This window comes from Hordeum vulgare, chromosome 7H, assembly GCF_904849725.1.
Source record: "Hordeum vulgare subsp. vulgare chromosome 7H, MorexV3_pseudomolecules_assembly, whole genome shotgun sequence".
Lineage (NCBI taxonomy): Eukaryota > Viridiplantae > Streptophyta > Magnoliopsida > Poales > Poaceae > Hordeum > Hordeum vulgare.
In genome coordinates, this window is record NC_058524.1 from 540,982,522 (window position 1) to 541,004,252 (window position 21,731).

Consider the following 21,731-nt stretch of genomic DNA (forward strand, 5'->3'; position numbering starts at 1 on the left):
GAACCCTCCAACTCCAAAGTCCCCTCCGGCAGGGCACCGGGAAGGGTCTCCAGATGAGATCTCGCGGAAACGGAAGCTTGCGGCGGCAGAAAAGTATTTTCGTGGATCCCTTGATTTTTTTTCTGATTTTTAGGGAATATATAGGTGCAAGATCTAGGTCAGGGGGCGCTCAGGGAGGCCACAAGCCTGCCCACCGCCGCCTCCCCCCTGGTGGCGGAGTGGGGGCTTGTGGGCTCCCTGTAGCCCTCCTGGCTTGGCCCACAGGCCCCCTGATCTTCTTCTGTTCGGGAAAAATCATTTCGGGGATTTTATTCTGTTTGGACTCCGTTCCAAAATCTGATCTGAAAAGAGCCAAAAACACAGAAAAAACAGGAACTCGCACTTGGCACTGAATTAATAAGTTAGTCCCAAAAAAGATATAAAAGGTACATAAAACATCCAAACATGACAAGATAACAGCATGAAACCATCAAAAATTATAGATACGTTTGAGACGTATCAGTACCTGCAAACACAAACATATGCAACACCACAAACATACGTAGATCTAGGCCATAAAAAGTGTGTACACGTGTTGGAGGGACAAAAAAGTAGATCTAGAACATAAAGAAAGGTTTCCCCTTACTTAGCTATCAAAAAAAAGGAAATTTAACCACTTAATTTGGGTGAATATATGGTGCAAATGAGGTGAGGAGGAGGAGGCAGCCGAGACTAGTGAGTGTGAACTGGTGGAGAGAATGAAGTGGGGGGAAAGTGAGTGTGAAGTGGGCTGTCAAAAATATGTACTCCTTCCAGGTTACCAATGGCGCACCTAGGAAGAATGCGCCATTAGTAACCAGGGTTACTAATGGCGCACCTAGTAAGAATGCGCCATTAGTAGTTTTAAATAAAAAGTGAAAAAAATATTAGTAGTGGCGCACCGTGGACATGGTGCGCCATTACTAGTTAAAACTAGTAATGGCGCACTTCCCATGGTGTGCCACTGGTAAGTGTACGAAAGGGGGGCAGGTCAAAGATAGTAATGGTGCACCAAGCACATGGTGCGCCATTAGTAATATGGACACTAATGGCGCACCACATGCATGCATGGTGCGCCATTAATGTCCATATTAGCTATAGGCTTTTTTCTAGTAGTGTCATGTTGATGCTCAACCTAGTAATGATAATGATGTGGAGATTGAACCTGCTATTGATCTTGATAACCCACAACCTAAGAACAAGAGATATGATAAGAATGATTTTATTGCTAGGAAGCATGGTAAAGAAAGAGAACCATGGGTTCAGAAACCCATGCCCTTTCCTCCCAAACCATCCAAGAAAAAGGATGATGAGGATTTTGAGCACTTTGTTGAAATGATTAGACCTGTCTTTTTGCAAATGCGTTTGACTGATATGCTTAAAATGTCTCCTAATGCTAAGTACATGAAAGATATTGTGACTAATAAAAGGAAGATACCTGATGTTGAGATTTCCACCATGCTTCCTAATTACACTTTTACGGGTGGGACTCCTAAGAAACTAGGTGATCCCGGAGTGCCCACTATACCTTGCTCCTTTAAAGGAAATTATGTTAGAATTGGTTTATGTGATCTTGGAGCCGGTGTTAGTGTTATGCCTCTCTCTTTATATCATAGACTTGAATTGGATAAGTTGACACCTACTAAAATTTCTTTGCAAATGGCCGACATATCAACTGCTTTACCTATCGGCATTTGCGAGGATGTGCCTGTTGTGGTTGCGAACGTTACTATCTTAACGGACTTTCTTATTCTTGATATTCCCGAGGACGATGCCATGGTGGTCATCCTTGGAAGACCCTTTTTAAACACTGCAAGGGCTGTTATTGATTACAACAAAGGCAATGTCACTTTCCATGTTAATGGTAATGAGCACACGGTGCACTTTCCGAAGAAACAATATCGAGTTCATTGCTTAAATGCTATTGAAAAATCTTCATCAATTATTACTGGAAGCTTTGACTGCCCTATTCCTACTGTCAAGATAAATTTGATATACTTTATTGGGGATATGCACATCCCCGTTGAGGTAACCTAGTGATTATTGGAAAATTATCCGGTTTTATGTGATTCAAAAAAAAGTTTGTCAAGGAGACTTGATCAACCTAATTGATGGATTTATTTTTGATGACCATGAGATGGATGAATCTAGAAGTCACAACCTTGTGTTCCCAACTTTTACTTTCTATTATTTAGAAGAAAAATAATAAATTTAGCATTATTTTCCTATTTTCTGTTTTTTCCTTTCAATGAAAAAAGTGACATGAAAATAAAAGTTCTCCAAATGCCCTGAAATTCAAGTATGATTTTTTCTAGAATATTTAAAAATTTCTGAGATAGATAACTAGTCACGGGGATGCACCAGTGGGCCATGAGCCCAGGAGGCGCGCCCACCCCCCCCCCCCCTAGGCACGCCTGGCAGGCTGTGGGTCCCATGTGGCCCCCTCCACTTATTCTAGCACCCATCTCCTTCGTCTACCTCCAGAAAAAATCATCCCACAGCTTAAACCCGTGTTCTTGCTCATTTTGCTGCATTTCTCGATCTCCTTGTGCAAAGCCCCATTCACTAAACTGTTTTGTGGAATTGTTCCTTGGTATGTGACTCCCCCATTGGTCAAATTAGTTTTTGTTCTAGTGCTTTATTCATTGCATATTATTGTTGCCTTGGTGACCCTGTTCTTGAGCTTTGCATGTTAATTTTAGTTGGTAGCAAGTAGTTCTGATGCATGATATGGTCTCTAGGCACTTGTAGGAGTAGTTCTTATGAGTTTTGCTAAGCCTTGTTCTCTTTTATTTTGAATCACTAAAAAATTCAGAATTATTTCAGAAAAAGGAATATGTTCAGGATAAACTATCATGGTGGTTCCTCAAGCAAAAGGGGTCCCCATCTCGCGATTTGGGAGCCCGATCCTTATCAACTGAGGAACGCACTGGAGCAACCATGTGAATGGCCTTCCGATGAATTCATGATTGATGCAGGTTTCAAGGACGAGTTTGATACATTTTTTCGCAAAGCCGGGCTCAAACAATTCATCTCCAATAAATGTGAACAATATACTACACTCACTACCTCTTTTTTCGTAGATTCAAATTTTCAGTTGGCCGTGACACATCCATACTGTTCGATCTTTATGACAAATCATATACTATGGATTTAGAGGATTTTAATAGAATATGCAAGATACCTGATTGGGGTAGTCCCAGTGACCCTCCTAAGTCTTCGGTTAGAGATTTTATTTCTAGTATAACTATTGGAGAAACTAGAGATATTACGCAGGCTACCATGGGGAGCATTCATTTTCCTGCCTTACATTATTTTGCCCTCTTCATAGGTAGATGCATTAATGACAAGCATCAGCATAGTCACCTCTGTGCACCTGACCTTAGTATTCTTAAGAGCGCAGTAACGGGTGATAAAAGTTTCAACATGGGAGCTATAGTTCCGAGGAGGCTAAATAATAATTCTAATGAGGGGGATTTCTTTGGTGGGATCTATGCCACTCGCATAGCAAATTTTCTTGGAATACCCATCCGCATAGGAGATCCCCGGCTCCATACAGCTTTCCTTGATTGCGCCGCTATGATACGTTATCAGTTCCTTGAGAGGGATAATGAATCCCTCCTATACCGGTTAATATTTAACCGACATCGTGTTTTCCATATTACCCTTCCTGCTCCTGCCTTCTTTGACTTTCAGGGAAAATGAAGATATTACATAACCAGAGGATAGGCAGAGGAGTATGAGAGGGAGGTGAAGGCTGCTCGCCTCCGTGAGGCAGCTATTCAGGCGGTAGCTGCCGCGTCCCAGTACAACCCCCATTATGATTTTGGATATCACCCGGACCAGCCATGGAACTAAACCAACTTAGGCCAAAATCCTAAGCTTGGGGGAGTACGTGTTTCTTACCAACTTTATATTCATGCTCACACATTCACTTTGATAGTCGGTGTTCACACTTTTCCATTGTATCATCCATGCTAGTTTATTTCTTTTTTTTTTGCATTCTTCTCGTGTGTTTGTTTAAAAATGAGAAAAACAAAAAAATAGTTGTAAGTTTACTTTCCAGCTTGCTTAGTGGTAATTAAAAGGAAAACCCAAAAAGATTTCCCGTTTTTCTTTTGCTTGTTGGGAGCTTTCCCGTGTAAATAGTTTTTTTTTCTTTGGGTCGAGGTAGAAGACCATGATTAAAATGATTAGTGGCTCTCATATGCATTATTGTTTAGCCTACAAAGAGCCATATTACTTTGTCTTCTCCTCTGAATTTTCTTGCAGACTCCAGTTAGTCCAATGCATGAACACTCTTATTATTATTCACATCATTCGGTCGTGCAAGTGAAAGGCAATAATGACGATATATGATAAAGTGACTGAGCCTGGAAAAGCTGGTATGAACTCGACCTATTTTGTTTTTGTAAATATGACTAGCTCATCATTCCTAATTCAGCATTGTTATGAGAGAAACATGTTTGCAATAACAACTTAGAGATCATAGTTTCTGATGCCATGCTTAATTAGCTAGGAGCTTATAATGGTTTGTCTTGGATGCCAACATGAATTTCAAAATGATTATGATGTAGTATGATAGGATGGTATCCTCCTTTGAACGATTCAAGTGGCTTGATTTGGCACATGTTCACGCATGTAGTTGAAACAAAATCAACATAGCCTCTACGATGTTCATGTTTATGGTGATTTATATCCTACACATACTTGCACTCAGCATTGGTTAATTTCAATGCATATTGATGACTGTTGTCGCTCTCTAGTTGGTCGCTTCCGAGTCATTTGGTAGCCTTCACTTGTACTAAGCGGAAATACTGCTTATGCATCCACTTCCATAAACCCAAAGTTGTTCCATATGAGTCCACCATACCTACCTATATGCGGTATCTACATGCCGTTCCAAGTAAATTTGCATGTGCCACTCTCTAAATCTTCAAATAATAATCTGTTTTGTATGCCCGAACCGCACATGTGGTGACAAGGGGCGATCAGTATCTTTCATGCTAGGCGTGTTATACTCGATACCTGTTTATTCACTATCACTCACGAGAAAGGGGCCGATAATCGGAATGCCAAGTTCAATGCTCAAATCAAATCAAAAATATAATTGCAAACAAAACTCCCCCTTGATTGTTGTTGGTATGGACGGCACCCGAGGATTCGGCTAGTCGTGGAGTGTGATTGATCGGTGGTGGGGGAGTCAAAACTTTACTATTCTGTTTGGGAATCGCCTATAATATGTGTAGCATGGAAGATGGTGAAAACTCTTGGTCATCGCGTTGACAATGAAAGCATGCCACCCAAAATAATTTATCTCTGTTTTAAAAGCTTGAGCTCTGGCACCTCTGCAAATCAATTCTTCCCTCTGCGAAGGGCCTATCTATTTACATTACTATTGAGTCATCCTCTTCTTATAAAAGGCACCAATTAGAGAGCACCTCCGTCATTTTTATGCTTTGCTATTAATTGATATTGAGTATGACTGTGACTGGATCTTCTTTGCCATGAATTACAATGTTCAGTCAGCCCTTGGTCTTTGAAGGTGCTCTGCATTTATGTTTTGCGGCCTCAGAAAGGGCTAGCGAGATACCATCTGTTCATATTGTATCATGATTTTTTTGATTGAAGTGTTAACGTTTGAAACTTATTATTATTGCTCGCTAGTTGATTATGCCATTGATATGAGTACATCTTGAGACCTAAATGTTATTCCTTATGTGGTTAGCTTATGATCTTGCTGAAAATCTGAATATGAGTTAGACATAATTACAACAACAAGATCAAACAAAGTTCGTAAAAGTTTTTCTTTTGTCTCTTTAAGTTTGTCAACTGAATTGCTTGATGACAAGAAGGCTTTAAGCTTGGGGGAGTTGATACGTCTCCATCGTATCTACTTTTCCAAACTCTTTTGCCCTTGTTTTGCACTCTAATTTGCATGATTTGAATGGAACTAACCCGGACTGACGCTGTTTTCAGCAGAATTGCCATGGTGTTGTTTTTTTGGAGAAATAAAAGTTCTCGGAATGACCTGGAAACTTACGAGGATTTTTTGTGGAATATATAAAAAATACTGGCGCAAGAATTACCCGAACACACGGAGCCAGGGGCCCACGAGCCCAGGAGGCGCGCCCCCCCTAGGGCGCGCCTCGCAAGCTCGTGGGGCCCACGTGGCTCTGCAGTCTCCAACTGCACCTCTATACAGTCTCTCTCGCCCAGGAAAAATTAGGAGAGAAGAATTCATCGCGTTTCATGATACGGAGCCGCCGCCACCTCCTGTTCTTCCTCGGGAGGGCAGATCTGGAGTCCGTTCTGGGCTCCGGAGAGGGGAAATCGATGTCGTCGTCATCATCAACCATCCTCCATCGCCAATTCCATGGTGCTCTCCATCGTTCGTGAGTAATCTCATTGTAGTCTTGCTGGACGGTGATGGGTTGGATGAGATCTATCATGTAATCGAGTTAGTTTTGATGGGGTTTCATCCCTAGTATCCACTATGTTCTAAGATTGATGTTGCTACTACTTTGCTATGCTTAATGCTTGTCACTAGGGCCTGAGTGTCATGATTTCAGATCTGAACCTATTATGTTTTCATCAATATATGTGTGTTCTTGATCCTATCTTGCAAGTTGTCGTCACCTACTATGTGTTATGACCCGGCAACCCCGGAGTGACAATAGTCGGAACCACTCCCGGAGATGACCATAGTATGAGGATCCCATGTATTCACCATGTGCTACTGCTTTGTTCCGGTTCTCTGTTAAAAGGAAACCTTAATATCCCTTAGTTTCCATTAGGACCTGTCACGCCCAAGATGCGACCCTATCCTCAATTTGGCACGAAGGCCTCGTCAGGGATAGAAGCGCATCTCGTAGTGTGGCAAGAATGGATATCGTTACAAGTACATGTACTGAAAAGAAGAGTTATATATACAGTTGGCTTACACTCGCCACAAGTTACATCAGAGTCACATCAGTACATTACATAATCATCAAGAGTAAGAGCAGGGTCCGACTACGGACGAAAACAAACGAGAAAATAAGAACGACGTCCATCCTTGCTATCCCAGGTTGCTGGCCTGGAACCCATCCTAGATCGAAGAAGAAGATGAAGAAGAAGCAACTCCAAATGAACAATCAACGCGCTCGCGTCAAGTAACCTTTACCTGTACCTGCAACTGGTGTTGTAGAAATCTGTGAGCCACAGGGGACTCAGCAATCTCATTTCCAAAGGTATCAAGACTAGCAAAGCTTAATAGGGGAGGTATGGTGAAGTGGTGAGGTTGCAGCAGCGGCTAAGCATGTATTTGGTGGCTAACTTACGAGTACCAGAAATAAGAGGGGGAAGATCTACGCATAACGGACGTGAACTACTCATGATCAAAAGAATGATCCTGAACACTTACCTACATCACACATAACCCCACCGAGTCCTCGATCGGAGAAGGAACTCACGAAAGAGACAGTCACGGTTATGCACATAGTTGGCATATTTTAATTAAGTTAACTTCAAGTTATCTAGAACCAGTGTTAAACAAAGTTTCCACATTGCCACATAACCGCGGGCACGGCTTTCTGAAAAGATTTAACCCTACAGGGGTGCTCCAACTAGTCCATCACAAATTACCACAAGCCGCATAGAAATCCTCAATCACGAAGCTCGCGATCTCGTCGGATTCCCTAGTGGAAAGCCTCAACTCTGAGATTACCCAAAGCATCACCGGAATCCCGATGCACAAGATATCTCGTCAAAGGTAAAACTAATCCAGCAAGGCCACCCGGTGTGTCGACGAACCCGATAGGAGCCGTGTATCTCGTTCTCATGACACACCATCTATGCATAGTGGACGGTAGCCAAACCTCGAGTTGCCCCGAGGTGGCACCGCCGACTGCTAGGTGGGTGGACCAACACTCATGCGGAGCACTGGCCCGGGGGTTGATTAAGTTATCCTCAGGGTCCAAAAAGTCTGTATGCAATTTTATTAGGTGATTAGGCAAATGTAGTACCAATGTTGGGCCTTGCCAGACCAGCTTTAATCTAAAACGAATTATCAAGGGGGTCCCCATAACAACCCCGACCGTGTTAGGAGCGCTCAATTATGGAACATAACACCGGTAGCCGGAAACTAAGGGGGCAAAGGTGGAACTAAACACCAGGCTAGAAAGGCCGAGCCTTCCACCTTTTACCAAGTATATAGGTGCATTAAATTAAATAGAATTTAATATGGTGATATAATAAGGAACCCATGCTTTCACATGGAAGCAAAGCACCTGCAACTAGCAACGCTAACAACAAGGCTAAGCAAGCAGTACCATAGCCAATCAGTGGTTTGCCAGGTCGAACAGGTTGAAGGTTTCATGGCATTGTTGAGAGGCTGATGTTTAACATGTGGTAGGCAACGAGACATAATCGATAGAAACGGTAAACTAGCATGGCAATGATAGTAATGGTATCTGGGGAAATGGTCATCTTGCCTGAGATCCCGCTTGGAAGAAGAATGCCTCCGTGAAGCGGACGAACCGACGTAGTCGAACGGGTCCTCACAATCCGGCACACTGCGGAACTCTATCGAGACGAAGCAAACCGGAAACACAAATCAACACACGGAATTCACCACACGATGCACAACACATATGATGCATGAGCATCTGAATACATGCAAGTCACGGCATGACAATTCACACACTCAAACACTACACATTAACTGAAGTACAATATGCAACAAGGTGCATATTGACGAAACTCCACGTTTAATTATTTAGTTCACTCCCGGTTATTTACACGGCAATATTAATGTTGTCAAACATGCAAGAGGTTAAGCGGAAATTAAACTACCTATCTAGACATTTTTAATGAGGTCGGAAATGACATATAGCATCTCCGAGACGACCTCACATGTTAATTTATAATTCTGTCCAGTACCGAGTTAACACATTTGATTAGTTGTTAAATAGCAAAAAAAAATAGGTTCTCGTGATTCTACGCGTCATTTCAAGCAAACTACACATAAAGAACATCTCCAACGGAGCTATGGTTCAAAAGATACAAGCATCGCAAGATATGATGGCATGAATGCAATATGTGTGCAACGACGGTTACGAGCAGTTCAAAACATACATCCAACAAGAGCAAATGAAACTACACGAGATTCTAAGAAAGTTTTAAGTAGGACACGATGAAATCGGAGCTACGGTTCAACAACTACGAACAAAACAAGAACTGACTACAATCTGCCAAAATCAGCCACATAGCATTTTCTACGCCCCACAACTACGGGCTACACAACTCCAGTAAACTCAAGCAAGGCATGACACGAAAGAGGGAAAGAAGCACTACTACAATCAACTAACAACAGCTAGCATGGCATCATGGATCACTAGGGAAAGAAGACACAAAATGGCACCCCACACACCATTTCAGACTTAATGAAAATAACACCTCATGAAAGTTCAGTTTTCGGTCTGAAGGCATATTGACAGCAGCAAAACCTATAGCTACAGGACACCAAATGGCATGAAAATTTACAGCATGCTAGATAAACACAAGGTGCACAACTAACTCCATTGGACCAACCTCAAAAGAGCTACAGATCACAAGATACAAGCAAGACAAGACAACAACAAAATATAATAGATTCCAGACTTAGAAATATTTCAGCGCGTCCAAATCAGCACTATTTCTCGCAACTTGAGAGCAATCAAACCACACCTAAACATGCATTTCTATTGCAACCAAAAATACCAGGGGCTAGACAAAACATCCAAGATCAACTCTCTAGTTGACAACTTAATCAAACGAAGCACGGAATAAATTCTACGAAATAAACAAGAGGGAAATCTAGCAAAATATCGCGTGAACTAACTTGCTCTAATGCTAAAACTAATTGCACAGAAAAATCACATGGATTTTTCTACCCCGAAAACATATAAAATATGTGGGGTTGCAACAACAAAATAATGCCACACGAAAATGCGAGAAATAATCCTAGACACGGAAAATAAACTACCGGCAAATCCCTACACGTAAAAATACCTATGACTGCTCTAAAATATATGGAAAATTAGTCCCTAAAACATGGACATTTAATCTACGGTATACGGGCAGCCGGACACGAACGAGAAATAACTACGGAACGGATCGTATTGAAACAGCACGCAAAACGACGTCAAACAAATATGCAAGTTGGAAAAACGGATTCTATGCGAGAAACTACATGAAAACCATATCTAATACGTCGCGAACCGACTAACGGAAAAAAAGATACGGGCGTTTAAATATATACTAAACCGTGAAAATAAATAATTCGCAACCCTAAAAAAAATCAACTAATGGGCCGAATCAGGGCATTGGCGAAAAAATTAGAAAAACATGACACGGCGCTAGATAGGCAACAGGGGAGGCTCACCTTGTGGGCTTCGAGCCCATGAGGGGAGGCTGGTGGAGGAGCCACCCTGGCCTGGGCCGGCTCGGCCTCGTCGCCAGCTGGGCCGGTGCGGGGCAGTGGAGCCCAGGCGGGGGTCGCTGGGGAACGGGGCGTCGCTCCTCCTCGTGCCCTCGATCTGAGGCAAAGCCGGCGGCGGTGCAGGGCATCTCGGCCAGGGCGAGGGAGCAGCGCGCGGTTGGCCAGCGGCGAGGGCGCGCTCCGGCAGCGGCGCGGCGACGGGGAGATCGGGCTCCTCCCGCGCTGGAGCACGAGGGCTGGCAACGGCGGCTCCAGATGGGCCCGAGAGAGCCGGCGATGGGCTCGGCGGGCCCTGCGCGCTAGTGGGAAGAGAGAGGAGGTGGGAGTGGGGTTGGCTGCACGGATTTCGAGGCAACCGCTAGGGTTTGCTGTCTAAATGACTCGGGTGGCCTATTTATAACAAATGAGGGGGCTAAGTTAGCCGGAATTTCGTTCCGGATCCAACCGTGCGGTCGGATTCGGACGATTCCGAACGCGGGAATGGGTACGCGGCCGTGTAGAGGGGATATCTGGAGACGAGAGGGAAACGGGCGGCGCGGCAACGAACTTTAAAACACCGACAGACGTCCGACGGTAGCCCGAATACGGTGTCGCTACGTCGACCATTCGGGTACCGGACGAACTCCGATCGCGACGAAATTCGACAGGCGGCCTACCTATATTAAAATAAGACCGCACGTCAAATCTCAACCCAATCAGAGAAAGTTTTACGCACACTTTTAAAACAGGGTTTAAACGATGCCGCGGGCGCGTGCGAGCGCGGTCGGGCTCAGAACGGACAACGACGAGAACCGGCAACTAACAACGGATGCAACTTTTGAAAACTGGCGGCAACGGAGATGCCGATGCAATGTTGATGATGCGCATGATGTGATGATGATGCGACAAAAGAAAAATAGTCACACGACGAAAACAGAAAGAAAAGGGGAATCTTCTGGAACGTCGGCATCGGGCTGTCACAGGACCCCGCTGCCACAGGAGGGTAGGACAAAAGATGTCAAGCAAGTTCTTTTCCAAAAGTACATATGACTATATACGGAATACATGCCTACATTACATTGACGAACTGGAGCTAGTTACATATCACTCAATGTTATAACTGTTACATGATGAATGTCATCTGACATAATTATCCATCACCGATCCAATGCCCACGAGCTTTTCCTATACTGGTCCTTGCTAAGTTACTTTACCGCTACTGTTGTCACGCTTTCTGTACAAATTACTACTCCTACTGTTACCGCCGCTACCGTCACTATCATATTACTTTGCTACTAAAACTTTGCTGCAGATACTAAGTCTTTCAGGTGTGGTTAAATTGACAACTCAACTGCTAATATTCAAGAGTGTTCTTTGGCTCCCCTTGTGTCGAGTCAATAAATTTGGGTTGAATACTCTACCCTCGAAAACTGTTGCGATCCCCTATACTTGTGGGTTATCAGTGTTCTCGAGTGGAATGGAGTGTCTTTCTCTCCCAAACAATGTAGGCTAGGTTCTGACTTGTTATGAACAGCAAGCAAAACTAAAAAAACCTAAAAAGTAAAAAGCGGGATGCTCCAAGCATATCACATAACATATGAAGTGATAAAAATATAGCATGGAGATGGACGAACTGATGATTGTTGATAGAGAAGGGGATGAACGCGGGCATCCCCAAGCTTAAACGCTTGAGTCTCCTTGAATATTTATTGGGGGTGCATGGGGGCATCCCCAAGCTTGAGCGCTTGACACTCCTGGATCTTCTTTCATCATCTTCCATCGTATACTTGAAAACTCCCTTCATACGAAACTCATCATAAGCTGATTAGAGTAGTTAGTACCCATGATAAAATAATTCATTACCTACTGGAAATAAAGATTTTCATGAAAATATACTGTTTCTCATGATTGCCAAAAGGTTTTTGCGAAGGAAAAGCAAGCTTAATATTTGCAAAATGATGAAAACGCAAAACGTGGCAGAATCTGTGAAAAACAAAACAACACGTAGTAAATAATTGTTTCGGGGTACTTCTGCAACTCAAATCAAAATACTCAAAACACATGCCACGAACAAAATTATATAGAGCATGCTGTCGAAAACATTCAGATCAAAAAGATGATCAGGTGATTTTTGGCGATTTTTTCCGTCAAGCACACATAATCTATTTCTGGACAGCATGTCACAACTTTTGAACTTTCTTGCAATCGGAAGCTAAAACTTTGCATAAAGCTTGAAAATAAAGATGCAATGATGTTTCTACAGTAGTAAAAAAGCATCAAGACCACTAAAACTGAAAGTAAAAATAAATTGGGTAGCCTCCCAACAAGCGCTTTCTTTTATGCCTTTGAGCTAGGCATGATCCAAAAAGGTCAAGTTGTATCAATTGAACCATCACAAAGATCATAGAAAATCTCTTCAATAGTACAACTAGTCTTAAGAGGACTCTCAAAGAGAGGTTTAGTGGCAACACTTCTAGGAACAAAAGCAAAGGTAGTAAGAACAATTGGAATTTCGTTTCTAATTCTATTTAAGAGAGGTATCTCTTCCAAGCTCTTCACAGTTTCAACTCCCCTAGCAATAGGTATACTCGTTTTGGGTTGAGGAACCTTGGGTACGTTAACGAACCAAGGTCCCTTCCTTGCGGGGGTTTCTACCTTTTTAGTCTTGATGGAGGATAGAGTAGTTCCTAAAGTTTCAAAAATATCTTTGATCTTATCGATCCTAGAAGGAACCATATCATGGGATTTAAGGGTGTCCAAAATTTTATAAATTTTGTGCATGGAGCTATCAAGTCTATTTAAGTTCCCTTGAATCCTATGATCTACCTCATTTATTTTGCTAATCCTTGGCATCTCCAGCTCTATCTTCTCAAGTTTACTCATAATATGAGCTAAAGTGACATCATCCTTTATGTCAACAATAGGTGGGATTCCGACAAGATTTTCCATAACGTTAAGAGCCTCCCCAACGGGAGCTTCCAAGAAATTCCCTCCTATTGCTGTGTCTAGAACAAATCTATGCCAAGAAGTAATACCAACATAAAAATTTCTAAGCAAAATAGTGGTGGATTGCTTCTTGCTGGCTCTATCTTGAGAATTTTTAATTCTATACCAAGCATCTTTTTAACTTTCTCCAACCCTGTGTTTGAAGGTGAGAATATCTCCTATGGATGCGACACTAGAGGCAAAGGACTTAGACATACTGTCTAAAAAAAGCAAAGTAACTATATTTTTTTTCTGGTTTTTGATATAAGACTCTAAAGCAACAACTAGAAAGCAAACTAACAAGACTAAAAAGCAAAGGTAAAAGATAGCGTGCAACTCCCCTATCTTGAAGACTGGAGTCCCCGGCAACGGCGCTAGAAAACTTGCTTGATGACGAGTTGATGAATATACTTCTCGCTCCTCGTTGGTTACCCCAAGTGGAAGGTGGAGATGTAGTCAGCAGCAAGTTTTCCCTTACAGAGAGACTGTAAGGTTATCGAACCACGATGACTCCAAGGATCAACAAGTAGGTGTCCCCTGCCCTGGCGCAAGGAGAAGACAAGGACCTGCACACACACAAATAACTTTGCTCCCACCAAGTACAGAGAGGTTGTCAATCTCTCCGGCCTCGTAGTATGCAAAGGATCAAAACACAAGCGGGAATAGTGATAGTGATTGCAACGGAAAAGTAAATGAAAGCAGTAAATGATGGAGGTGTAAGCAATGGTGGTGATATGGACCGGAGTCACATGATGTTCACTAGTGATGTCTCTCTCCCAAAAGACGATAAACAACTATGATTGGGTAAACAAATTACAGCTGGGCAATTGACAGAATTATAAACGCACCGCAATGCTAATTATGCTACTTGAAATTTAGAGGCTCAATAGTAATGGGCAGTACGCCCAGACAAGTAGACCGTGTATGCATCAGCTTCTACTTACTAATCATCCTCCTTGAGATATCTATCCAGAACATCTCGCTGGTATTAAGTTGTGAGCCCCACCCAAAGTGTAAACTCAAAGCAACGGACAACTGCATTAACGAACTATGCGTAAGTTAAACAATCCTTGCAACCATGGTCACAAGCACCGTTGTTTTCTCCCTGGTTGCAACATCACATCCCCTAGTCTCATGTTTCTATCACTCAAGCTAGACATCACGGGGTATGAACCCACAATCATGCATAACGCTCCCTCTTGGAGTTACAATCTACTACTCAGCCAAAGCAATAAAAGGCAATGGTGAACATGCATGATTCACTAAAGAACATAATATAAAAGGAAAATCAAATATATAACTCATAACAATCTGAACATAATCTCATAATCCATCGGATCCCAACAAACCGAGCATAGCAATAGTAGGAAAATTACATAGATGCCTTGATCGTGTAGGGCAGCTCATAAGGGCTAATCATGGAAGAACATGATTGGAGAGAAGACATCTCATAGCTACTAGTCATGGACTCATGGTCCAAGGAGTACTACTCACGGCACGTCCGGGAAGCGTCCATGGCGGTGGAGAAGCTCCCGGAGGTCAATTTTCCCGCCGGCAGGGTGCCGGGAAGAGGTCTCGTGACGCTCTCGATCTCGGAAGCGCTGCGGGGGCGGAACGATGGAGAAATTCATGGTTCTGGATCTGATGGAAGGGTTTCCTCTCGGAGGAGTAAATATAGGCCAAAGGAGGGCATCAAAGAGGTGGGGCCCACCCAGGCGGCCTGTGGGCGCGACCAGGGGCCAGGATGCGCCGGGTGGTCGCCTGGGCAGCCCCTCGCCCCCTCTGGCCCATTTTCGGTGATCTGGAAGCTTCCGTTATGCTGATTTTTATATATTTTTCTCGAGATTTTTGGGGCTCCGTAAAATTGGGTAAAAGCCTCTGCAAAAAAAGACATCAGCAGACAAAAACTAGCACTAGGTGCACTGAGTTAGTAGGTTAGTCCAAATATGTGTAAAAATATATAAAAGTGTAGCAAAACATATAACAATATGTGACCCAAAAGATCATGGAACAAGCAAAAATTATAGATACGTTTGGGACGTATCAGGTGTCATCTCAACTAAACTATGTGGTGCCCTATTTAAAGTGAATGTGGTTGTGTCTAATGCCTTACCCCAAAACGAGAATGGTAGTATGATAAGAGACATCATAGTGTGCACCATATCCAATACGGCGCGGCTATGACGTTTGGACACACCATCACACTATGGGGTTACAGGTGGCATGAGTTGTGAAACAATTTCCACATTGTCTTAAATGTTTAACACACTCGCAACTCAGATATATATTTACCTCCACCATCACATCGTAGACATATTATCCTCTTGTCACGATGATCTTGGACTTCACTATGAAATTGCTTGAACTTTTCAATATTTCAGACTTGTGATTCATCAAGCAAATACACCTGTATCTACTCAAATCATCAGTGAAGTAAGACCTCAAGCTCCATCGTATGCAACCATACCAGATAGCATGCCAGGCAGGCCTAAGAATAATGATAGAAGGAGGGAAGAAACTGAGAAACCTAAGCCCAGCAAAAAAATGACCAAGCATGGCACTGTAATTATTTGCTCAATGTGTGGCACTGCTGGACACAATAGATCAGGTTGCAAGCAAAACCCAGAGAGAGGCAAGAAGAAGAATGCACACCTTAAGAAGGCTACCAAAAAAAGGGACACAACAAAGGTGAAATTTAAATGATTTCAGTTGGTTCTATTAATTTTAGATGATTTCCTAAAATTTAAATGATTTAAGTTGGTTCTCTGCAATTTTGCCATGTAGGAAACTCGAGCTACATCATCTGCAGCTGCTACAACCCCAGGAAGAGCTGTTGAACCTGCTACTGCCCAGGAAGAGTTACTCCACCTGCTACTGCCCCAGGAAGAGTTACTCCAATTGCTACTGCCCTAGGAAGAGCTACTCCAACTGCTACTGCCCCAGGAAGAGGTTCTGCATTTAAGCCCCCCAAGAGCAAAAGCTGGGCAAACAAGTGCACAACCTGGGCCATCTACTGGGTATAAGAGAAAGAGAGCTCCTGCATCATCTATTCCTAGCTACAAATACTTTACTGCTAGTGGCAATGTGTAATCTTGCCTAGTTTGATGTGTTGCAAACATTAAGATTGTGTTGCAACAGAAATCTTTTGCAATGCCAGAGATATTAAGGCTATGGTCCTATCTTTTGTAATCTATTTGCAAACATGGATTTGATGTTGCAGATGCTATCTAGTTATAATGTCAGAGATATTTGCAGATGCTATCTACTATAATGTCAGAGAAACTTGCAGATGCTATCTTATATTGTGAACATTCCATACATTGCATTTCAAATAGAGTTCCACAACTTGACAGAACATAAATGGATACAAGATCCATACATTGCACAATGCATACACTTTTGAGATCACAACAACCTTCATTTCACTACAACCTTCAGTTCACTACAAATTTCCCTAGCACTAAACCAATCACAAAGACAATCAAGACAAATATCACATTCATATACTTGCTCTTCATTGCATCCATATCTTCATTCTTCAACCTCAACTGCTCTTGCAGAGACAAAGCCAGCATTTCAGTTCCTGCTTCAGCTTCATGCATAGCCACAACTCCAAATGAATCTTCAGTTCCAGCAACAACACCTCCACCCTTCAACCTTCGCACCTCATCTCTCAAATCTCCAATTAAATCACTAAAAAACTTGGGCAACGGATCATCATGCCATTCAACATACCCACAACCACCATGCTATGCAATTGAACAAAAGAAATAAATCAGATTGAGCAGAAAAATGAAGAAGAACAGAAGAATGAGGAAGAACAGAAGAATGAGCAGAGAAATTGGGGCTAACCATTGCATTGACGCATGCGTAATACCTCCTCCCCGGGTTCTGACGGCTCCAAGAAATCCATCTCGGTGCTTTCCGTCGTGGAGTGCAGTGGCATAACTTCACCGGCTCGTAAGCCATAGGGTCCTCCCGGTAGAGCACTCGCGACCTCACATCTGTTTCTCTCCTTCCTGACGCTCGCCGGAATCCAGGAGCAGAAGAACAGCCTGACCACGACATCGCCGCCGCACAAATCGCCCGCTCCTATATCCCTCGCCACCTCGATGCTAACCTAGCTGTGCTGAGCAATTCCCGAATCGATTTGGATCGGGATATATCCCACCAGCGTGCGCAAGGGTCAACTGGCCCACCTGATAGATGAATCCCCGTTGACTAAGCCACGTTAGCGTTTTCCTGTCCAAATCAACTGCAGGGTTCATATTAAACCGGGATTAGAGAGTTTAGAGTGCTGACTATCGGGATTAGGAGTTGAGGATTCGATTTAGCTACAGTCTACAAGTTCAGTGTTTATTTTGGACTTTTTTCATTATGAATCAGTTGGGTAGTGGGCAGTACACACCGAGTAACGTGACAGTGAGATCTGGGTATACGGTGCTGCCAGTGTTCCCTTTCTTGAAAAAGGCAAACTGACAACGATCTCAGTAGCAGCATCTCCCTGCCCAACGAACAAAGTGGGGCATGTTGGTCAGTTCATGCGCCTCCCGTTGTAATTTTGATGAAAGCCTCCTCTGTCAGCCGAGAAACCGTCCTCTGCCAACACGCCCTGACGACACCTCGTGGGGTTCCCGGCTCCCGGCTATATAGTGGCGACCTGGCGACGAGCGCCAGGGATCGTCTGCCCGCTGCACCGCACGCACCTACTGCTGCATCAGTAGTCTCAGTACGCGCGCGACGCACGCCAGCTTGAGACGCCGTGTCCATGGCGCCTCGCAGGGCAAGGTCGTCGTCGTCGACGTCGGCGGTAGCGGTGCTGATGGTGCTCATGGCCGCGGCGGTCGTGGTAGGCGCGGCGGCGGCGGCGGCGTCGGCGGCGAGGAAGAAGAAGCCGGTGGTGCCGGCGGTGATCGTGTTCGGGGACTCGACGGTGGACACGGGGAACAACAACGTGATCGGCACGGTGCTGAAGAGCAACTTCCCGCCGTACGGGCGCGACCTGCAGGGCGGCGCCACGGGCCGGTTCTGCAACGGGCGGCTGCCCCCCGACTTCGTCTCCGAGGCGCTCGGCCTGCCGCCGCTCGTGCCGGCGTACCTCGACCCGGCCTACGGCATCGAGGACTTCGCCACCGGCGTCGTCTTCGCCTCCGCCGGCTCCGGCCTCGACAACGCCACCGCCGGCGTCCTGGTACGTACGAACCACGAACCCGTCGCGGGGGTAGTACGAGAGTGCAACACGTACGAGTAACCTAGGACGAAGATAGCCGGTAAAACTAAAACTCCCACGCACGCAAGTCGCAACTACTCGTACTCCGAAGGCCTCTTGTTCCGTATGGTACTCCTGTGGTTCCTAGTATCTGAAGGCCTCTTGTTCCGTATGGTTACTGAATAATCCGGTCATCAAGTGAGTGAGGGTACGGACGTACAACAGCGGCACACAGCACACAACACGCAGCTGGCCCATGGGCACGAGCCGACCTGCAGGCAGCTTAACTCGGCAAGGACCGGGTCCATGGCATGAAATAAACCGAGGAAACGTTGGCCGTTAAGCAATGCGTTAGCAAATCAGCTTTTTTTAGATAAATGCACGCACTGCGTCGAAACGATATCGGACGCCTTCTTTGCTGCTAATGTCCTGTCGAAACATTACCTCAGCCGTCCGTCCCAGTCCCGGATAACACGGTCAGTACCAACTGCTGCACACAAGCACGGGCCATGCCGTTTGCACGTCTGCAAAGGATCACCGCAACGGCAACGACACTATGTACGTAGTAATACTATGTTTTTGTCTGAGAAGAGGCCATGCTCATTTCGTATATGCACAATCTATGTTTTCGGCTAATTGATAGCACCTCATGCTTGCGCATAACTACCGAGTACATGTGACCTTTGCTAACTTTGCGAAGCATTCCCTAGGTTGTGTACGTTTTTCCTCCAACACAATCATTCTCATCGTTGATCTTTAAAGTAGAAAAAAAAATCATGGTGGTTGTCGAGCGAACCTTCTTCTTCTTCGAGCAACCAACTGCATCTGCATGCAGAGGCGTTAATTAGGTCGCATTCAGTGCTCGGAATGGCCGGCCACATGCCCTCATTCAGCCGCACGCAACCCATTACCAATCGCTCGACCTGCAGCCGCGGTGCGTAATCGGCCTATCAGCCTATCTTCTTCAATGTGTACCCTGTCCTGTTCAGGGTTCAGGCTAGCTGGGAAGCTTCTTTTCCAGATCCAGAGTACAGACCCTAGAGTGGTTCTGTACCATGAATATCCATGATCAGACAGCATTTTCTTTGCTTTTCCGTTTCATTCAGCTGGCGACGCCCACTAGTCCATTTGCGGTTGGATCTGCCCACACATTTATTAGCGGTCAGTGCACCGTTTTCGGTCTGAATTTGTATTTCGTGTGGAATTTATGAGCCAAACAGTGCTAGTTTGGTTCGTTGCTCTCACCAACCAGCCGCACCAATCTTTTCCAGGCCAGAATCTGTGTAGTATCTGCAACCAGAGAGGGACTGCCGTGCTGATCGAATCCGATGTATGGGTTTGATCTTAGGCATTCAATCTCTGAATCTACTGCACCGCTATACCAAAGCAATACGGTCAATATTCAGAATCCTCTGTTTAGAAAACAACATTCATCAGAAAGAGAAAACACTTCTGCTGATCGTCTTCTCCGGATGCACATGCAGGCAGTGATACCGATGTGGAAGGAGGTGGAGTACTTCAAGGAGTACCAGCGGCGTCTGGCGCGGCAAGCCGGGCGCGCCCGCGCCCGGCACATCGTGTCCAACGCGGTGTACGTGGTCAGCGTGGGCACCAACGACTTCCTGGAGAACTACTACCTGCTGGTGACCGGGCGGTTCGTCCAGTTCACGGTGGCCGAGTACCAGGACTTCCTGGTGGCGCGCGCCGAGGAGTTCCTCACGGCCATCTACCACCTGGGCGCGCGCCGGGTCACCTTCGCAGGGCTGTCCGCCATCGGCTGCGTGCCGCTGGAACGCACGCTCAACCTGCTCGGCGGCGGCGGCTGCAACGAGGAGTACAACCAGGTGGCCCGGGACTACAACGTCAAGGTGAAGGCCATGATCGCCAGGCTCCGGGCGGGGCTCCGCGGGTACAGGATCGCCTACATCAACGTCTACGACGACATGGTCGACATCATCGCCCACCCGGAGAAGCTCGGGCTGGAGAACGTGGCCGAGGGGTGCTGCGCCACGGGGAAGGTGGAGATGGGCTACATGTGCAACGACAGGTCCCCGCTGACCTGCGACGACGCCGATAAGTACTTCTTCTGGGACTCGTTCCACCCCACTGAGAAGGTCAACCGCTTCTTCGCCAAAGGGACGACGGCGGTGAGCTTGAGCTTGTTGACGTAGGGGCGGGATCCCGTTATGAAAAGGGGATATGTTGCGAGCAGTACTGTGATCGGAGTATTGGTTAACTGGTGTAGATACATAGTACTAGCATGTATTTGTTGAGCGTGGGTGATTCGATGTACACCGTCCACTCTTTGGGTAACAAGTAAGAAAGATTAAATTTACAGACGTGCAGTGATTGTTGTGTCTTTGCATGTGTGAAACTAATGCCATTACATATCTCTACTCCTAAATGCTCCATTGATCGAATAGTATTAACGGTTTTTTTGTCCTCCAGTTTCATATCATTTGTTTTCGTCTCTCCTTTCATCACCCCCTTCCATCCTAGGTTCGTTGGTTTATTTTTCTTTCTACTCTTTATTACACACCATGACTTTCGTAACATATACCAAATCACGAGTCTAACTTTCTTAAGTTATCCAAATCAATCGACTCCTCTTCTTTGTACAATTTGTTTCGAAGAAAAATAACATTTTTTAGAAACAAAGAATAGATTTTAAGCTAACTTTTCTAACTTATTCAAATCAATCGACCCCTCTCATTAATGCAATTTATTTTAGAAACAAATAACAGATTTTTAGAAAACAAATAAAGATTTTAAGAAACAAATTTTCAGTAAACAAATAACAAAACTCTACTCCTAATTGGAGACTGGTAGCCGGTGTTTCACGTTTTTTTTTGTCTCTCCTCCCACCTTTGACTGGATTTTTTCGTCCCTGCTTTCACAGTCATCTATTTCGTCTCGGATTTTGCCGCATCACCTTGCACCATCTTTTCCTCTAGGTTTTTTGTTTGCTTTACCTCCCACGCAATGAAAAACAAACCTTAAAGAGTTCGAAATTTTCATGCGGTGATAAGTTATTTAGTAATATCTTTATGTGAAAAAAATTAATCACGGTCAATATTT

The 21,731-nt window shown here is 44.6% G+C and overlaps 1 protein-coding gene across 1 annotated transcript; it reads left to right on the plus strand.

Moving 5' to 3' along the window:
• The first annotated feature begins 17,996 nt into the window (after positions 1 to 17,996).
• On the plus strand, positions 17,997 to 20,992 carry LOC123409973 (GDSL esterase/lipase At4g26790-like). The gene is made up of 2 exons (XM_045102843.1): positions 17,997 to 18,635; positions 20,138 to 20,992. The coding sequence occupies exons 1-2, from the start codon at positions 18,213 to 18,215 to the stop codon at positions 20,822 to 20,824; spliced, it is 1,110 nt and encodes a 369-aa protein (XP_044958778.1). The 5' UTR covers positions 17,997 to 18,212; the 3' UTR covers positions 20,825 to 20,992.
• Positions 20,993 to 21,731: the final 739 nt, after the last annotated feature.